The following is a 5,203-nucleotide window of genomic DNA, read 5'->3' on the forward strand; positions in this document are numbered from 1 at the left end:
AATAAAATTGAAGGGGGCAAAATGGGACAATTGTAGTAAAGTTCAAAATTTGCGTAAAAAAAAAAAAAACCCCATAAAGCGTGACCGCCCCAAACCCAAATATAACATGTCATTGTGACGGGTCGCCCCATTTACCCGGCTAACCGCCTTTATCTTCATTCACCCCGTAACAAAATCCCTAATTCTCCCCTTCCCCTCTTTCTCACTGACGAAAAAATTGTCAAAAATCCAAAGAAAAATGTATAATGGAATCGGGCTTCAGACGCCGAGAGGTTCGGGAACGAACGGCCACATCCAGACGAACAAGTTCTTCGTGAAGTCAAAATCGAACAAAGTAGTGACGGATTCTTCGATTAAAGGCTTCGATGCCGGCCAGGGTACTGGCGGCGTGACCCGGAAAGCCAATAAGGAGATTCTGGAGCACGACCGCAAACGCCAGATCCAGCTGAAGCTCCTCGTTCTTGAAGATAAGCTTGTCGATCAGGGCTACACCGATGCCGAAATTGCTGAAAAGCTTCAGGAGGCTCGACAAAACCTGGAGGCTGCCGCCGCTGCTGAAGAAGCTGGCGGCCCTTCGGCAATCGTTGTCTCCTCCTCTGATAACAAGTATCGACACTTTCTACAGTCTGTTGATTTAGTTAATTGATTAGGGTTTATTTTGTTGTTTTTCTATTGAGTGTTTTCTTTCTAGTCATTACTTGGATATAATTATTTGTTGATTGAACAATTAATTGAAAGTGACTGTTAGGGATTATGGATTTTTTTTTTTTAAATTAGTTGTATATTGTGCTAGTGATGCACCTGTCCTGCATCAAACTTGTTGAAATGGCCAAAATATTGTTTATCCCAACTCCTTTGCCCCTCTGACAATGACCAAACATTAACTCTAAAAGAGTATTGTAGGCATGCTGCTTGCTGTCTAGCTACCTGTTGTCAAGAAGGATGGTAATATCTGTAGGCTACTCTGATAGTAACTATGACATGAAGGGCAGGACGAATTATCTCCATTTACTGTTAGTGTACCCTTTTTTGGGTTTAGTTTTTGTTTTTCAAACTACGTAAAAGGCAAAATAGACTAGAATTGCTATGTAAATATATGTTACTGCTTTTAATTGCTCAGTGTTGTTGTAGATGTGATAACCATCTTGAGTTTTCATTTCATCATTCTTGTAGTTGCTAGTCTTAAATATTTGGGTGTTTCTCTCAGGGTTTCAGACACACAGACACACCAAATAGCTGCTAGAAAGGAAAAGCAAATGGAAACCTTAAAAGCTGCTCTAGGGATTGGATCTGAAACTAACAAGCAAAAGAAGCAGCAGGATGCTTGGGTCTTGGATTCTGAAGGTAGTGGCGAGGACGAAAAGATAAGAAGCGGGATTCTTGTTGATGCTGCTGGCTACGGCAACATTCATGAAAAAGATACAAAAAAAGAAAAGGTTCAAGATACGAAGAGTAAGAAGAATGATGGTGAAAGAGATACGACAAAGAATCGCAAGAAGAAGCAAGGGAGAAGAAGAGGTGAAGACTCATCTGATACAGACACAGAAGGGAAAAATGCAAGAGAAACTAGTGGTAAGCGTGGAAAAAACAGGAGGGCAATTTCTAGTGATGATTCTGATTCTGATATTGAGGAAAGGAGGCAAAAGTCGAGGAGGAAGCACAGAAGTAGTAGAAAGCATGACAGTAGCTCCTCCAGTCCAGAGTCTAATTCTGATTCTAGTTCAGAGTCAGAATCTGATTATAGTTCTGATGAGGAGCTGAAGCATAAAAGTCAAAAAGTTAAGCAACTGTCACGACATAAGCGGTATGATTCTGAGGATGAATATAAGCGATATGGTTGTGAGGATGAATATGACATTGGCAAGAGAAAAAGTGATAAAGAGAAGAAAAGGAATCATCATAGCAGAGCTTCTGTGGCAGAGAAAGATGATAAATTGAAGACAGGGAATAAAGGGATGCAGAGAGTCAATAGAAAGTATGGTAAGGGAAGTGATATATCTGAAGAAGAAACAAGAAAAACATTGGTGAAAACTGACAAAAGAACACGCCGGCATGACACTGATGAGGACAGTTCTGATTCTGATTATGATGGGAAAAGGAGGACCAAGCGAGGTAGAAGACATGATTCTGATGAGGATGATTGTGAAATTAGGGGCAAGGCTTCTCTTGAGAAAAGCAGCAGGAGTGATTCAGACTCTGAAACTAGTGATCAGGGTCATGGGAGGTATGAGAAATTTAAATCCAGTGAGAAGAGCAGAGGTGGTTATGAAAACAATGTGAGTGGTAGAGGTGGAGGAAGTGTAGTAAATGAGACATTCAAGAAATTGGAGCAGCTGCAACAGTCAAAGCATGATGTAATGGATGGATCAAGGCAGGGCAATCAAGAGACGACAAGGGGTAAGAAGAAGATGGATGATGAAGATCGGGAAGGAAAGCTTGAGGTGAAGTCAAGAAGGCGAGATTCTGGTAAAGAGGCTGATAATGGAAGTCAGAGTAAATCACTAAGGAATGAGGAGAATCAGGATAGAGATGGCAGAACGATTAGAAATGACCGAGGACATGAACATCGGGGCACTGGAAGGAATCACCGTGAGCTGCAGCATGGGGATAGGAGAGGGATTCAGGACGTTGAAAGGTATGGACAGGATAGAAGAGGAAATAGGGATGAGGATAACAATCGGGGAAGAAAGCACAAAAGAGATGAAGAGGAAGAAACATATCGGGATCGTGAAAAAGATGGGGAGCATCAACAAGAGAGGTTGGAGGAAGAGCATGGACGCAGAAAGAATGATAGGCATAGAGAATATGAGTCGTCCAAGAGAGGTCGATATGATGATTTGCATTCCAGTCGAGAAAGACGATATGATGATGATAGGCGTGATGAGCGGCGATCTAGGCGCTGAAACATGGGTAGTTGAGACTTGCAGCCAGTATCTATCCACTCAAGGAAAGAATGAGTTAGTTCTCCGCACTAAAACTCGACTCTGACCAGAAGTTGTTATAATTGACATTCCATGTTGTGTTAACCTTTTAAAGATTGAAAGTTTAAGCCTCTTGATGTTTTTACTTTTGTCCTCCAGTAGCTTCTATCTTTAAATTAGCTTCAACGGAAGCAGTCAGATAAGGCTTGAGTCAAAGATTTTTGAGACTGCTATTGTCACCTTTTTCTACTTTTGCCAGTTTAGAATTTTGACTTCAGTTTATTATATTTAGCAACATTGCAGCTCCTAATCAGATGATATCTTTATGATAAACTATATTTGGTGTCTTTCTGCATTTATTTATAAATTCCTTGTAGCGTCTCCTGCAAATGAAGAATGTTATGATACAACTTTACTTTCCACATTCTAAAAATGGTTGTTGCTTGTTTTGTGCTTATGGTTTTACAGCTTCCATTTGTAAGATGCAATTTGCTGTATTTGGTGTTACAAGTTATGACATACTGATTTGCTTTAATTTTCTCAGGTTTCTTCCGTGTAGTGCTGGTTTCTCAGACTCTCTGCTAGGTCTGGGCCTGTTGAGGATTTGCATTGTAGCTAGGCGACCTGCTTTTATTTGATCATGTACTAAAAGATGTAAAATCTCTGCTGTCAGACCTGGTTTTCTGATGGGTTCTGTATCTGATTTTCCCTGAACGTTTGATGTGAACTAAGCTTTTGTCTTCAACAGTTTGCTTGGCTCGAAGTTTGCTCATTTCAATGTCTGAGTTTTGATCACATATTGGTTCAAATTTTTTTTTTTTTGGGGGGCTTTCTGTGTTGCTAATTCGTTTTAAGCTTTCAAGGACAAAACAAATCTTGCCTGCATTTCGCTGCTGCACCCTGTAAAAGATTCCAACAGAGCTGCTTTTGGTGAATAATTAGACTTATTGTCATCGAAGGGGTCAATAGTGGCGGGGCGTGTTTCTCCGATGGCTCTTACTCCTCACCGATTGAAAGTCTATCTCTAGAAATTAATTTCAAATAGATTGTGAGCCAATGAAAGAACAATAAATACCAATATGAGACTTTAAAGAAGAACTAGAGAATTTCTACGGTTGCCTTACTGAAGGTCGATCTTTTCCCGCAAGTAGTGACCAAAGTTGTAAGTGCTTTCCTTCTGCTGTAAATGACGCCTTAGTCTCCCAAATTTAGACAATTTGCTTGATGGTAGCTGAATGTTCGAAGGAAACAAATTCGGTTCTTAATCTTTTGAATCTAGATCAGAGAAGGACAATTGATAAAATTGGGTTCTTTATTCTTTTTATTTTGAAAAAGAAAAGGACAATTGACGGAAGTTGGCCGTTTCAGCAAAACAAATTTCTGGAACAAAAAGGGCATTTGATTGAATTTGGTTCTTTATTTTTTCTATTTTGACCAAAAGAAAAAGAGGATAATTGACAGGAGTTGATAATCGCTAAAAAAAGTCACGTGAAAAAGTTTAGTGTATAACTATGAAGGGGTCTAAGAACTTCTTTTTTTTTTTTTGGTCAACGGCAACAATTTCATTAAATCAATAATCACTATACAAATTAGGGCAACTGCTCTGCAATATCTACTCGAGCTGTCACAAGGAGTCAAGTTGGAAGACAATAATCTTTCCACTCAATTTCACCCTAACAAGTTCACAGTAAACTTTGCTAATTTGTGGCTAATAGAGTATAAGACTTGCGTATGCATAATTTTCATAATGCGAGCTCGTGTGGACACTCCCATTTTTATTAGGGATAATTCTAGAATTCTCGGCTTAAGGTTTCTGACATTTTTGCAAGTCAAATGTTGTTGTTGGGCCATCTTTAAGGTTTCTGACATTGTTGTTGTTGCAAGTCAAATTATTTCTATAATTTTTTTTGGGCCCATTTCTGTTGAGTTGTTTTCGATAGTGACACATAAGAGGGGAGGAAAAGGATCCCCATAAAAAGTTGAGGAAAATTACGAGTTAGTTTGTCAAAAAGAGTATCTCCAATATCAGACATTGGGTTACAATAATACAAGGAAGAGGCAGTTGAAGTTCTAGGCAGCAGCGAAACTAGAAATGCAATTCAGTAGTACAGTCAAAACTTATCATTTGAAATTCTAATAAGAGAAGTTCGCACTCCCATATTAGTCTTTTTCTGCTCTTTAGAAACATATTATTTAGTGAGTAAATTAGAGTGTACTGTGCAAAAATTAAAATTGAAATGCGAATATCAATTCCCTTTTAATAATCACAAAAGCATTCGAAC

The 5,203-nt window shown here is 39.0% G+C and overlaps 1 protein-coding gene across 1 annotated transcript; it reads left to right on the top strand.

The window, feature by feature from the left end:
- The first annotated feature begins 201 nt into the window (after window positions 1-201).
- On the top strand, window positions 202-3,716 carry LOC113757842 (uncharacterized protein DDB_G0283697-like). The gene is made up of 3 exons (XM_027300941.1): window positions 202-606; window positions 1,208-2,957; window positions 3,466-3,716. The coding sequence occupies exons 1-2, from the start codon at window positions 239-241 to the stop codon at window positions 2,901-2,903; spliced, it is 2,064 nt and encodes a 687-aa protein (XP_027156742.1). The 5' UTR covers window positions 202-238; the 3' UTR covers window positions 2,904-2,957; window positions 3,466-3,716.
- The last annotated feature ends 1,487 nt before the right edge of the window (window positions 3,717-5,203 follow it).

Source organism: Coffea eugenioides, unplaced genomic scaffold (assembly GCF_003713205.1).
Source record: "Coffea eugenioides isolate CCC68of unplaced genomic scaffold, Ceug_1.0 ScVebR1_3357;HRSCAF=4558, whole genome shotgun sequence".
In the NCBI taxonomy this organism is placed as follows: domain Eukaryota; kingdom Viridiplantae; phylum Streptophyta; class Magnoliopsida; order Gentianales; family Rubiaceae; genus Coffea; species Coffea eugenioides.

Excerpts from the sequence above, each read along its gene's own strand:
- LOC113757842 (XM_027300941.1), top strand. The coding sequence starts at position 239 with ATGTATAATGGAATCGGGCTTCAGACGCCGAGAGGTTCGGGAACGAAC. Across the intron at positions 607-1,207 it reads GTCTCCTCCTCTGATAACAA|GGTTTCAGACACACAGACAC; the intron begins GTATCGACACTT and ends TGTTTCTCTCAG.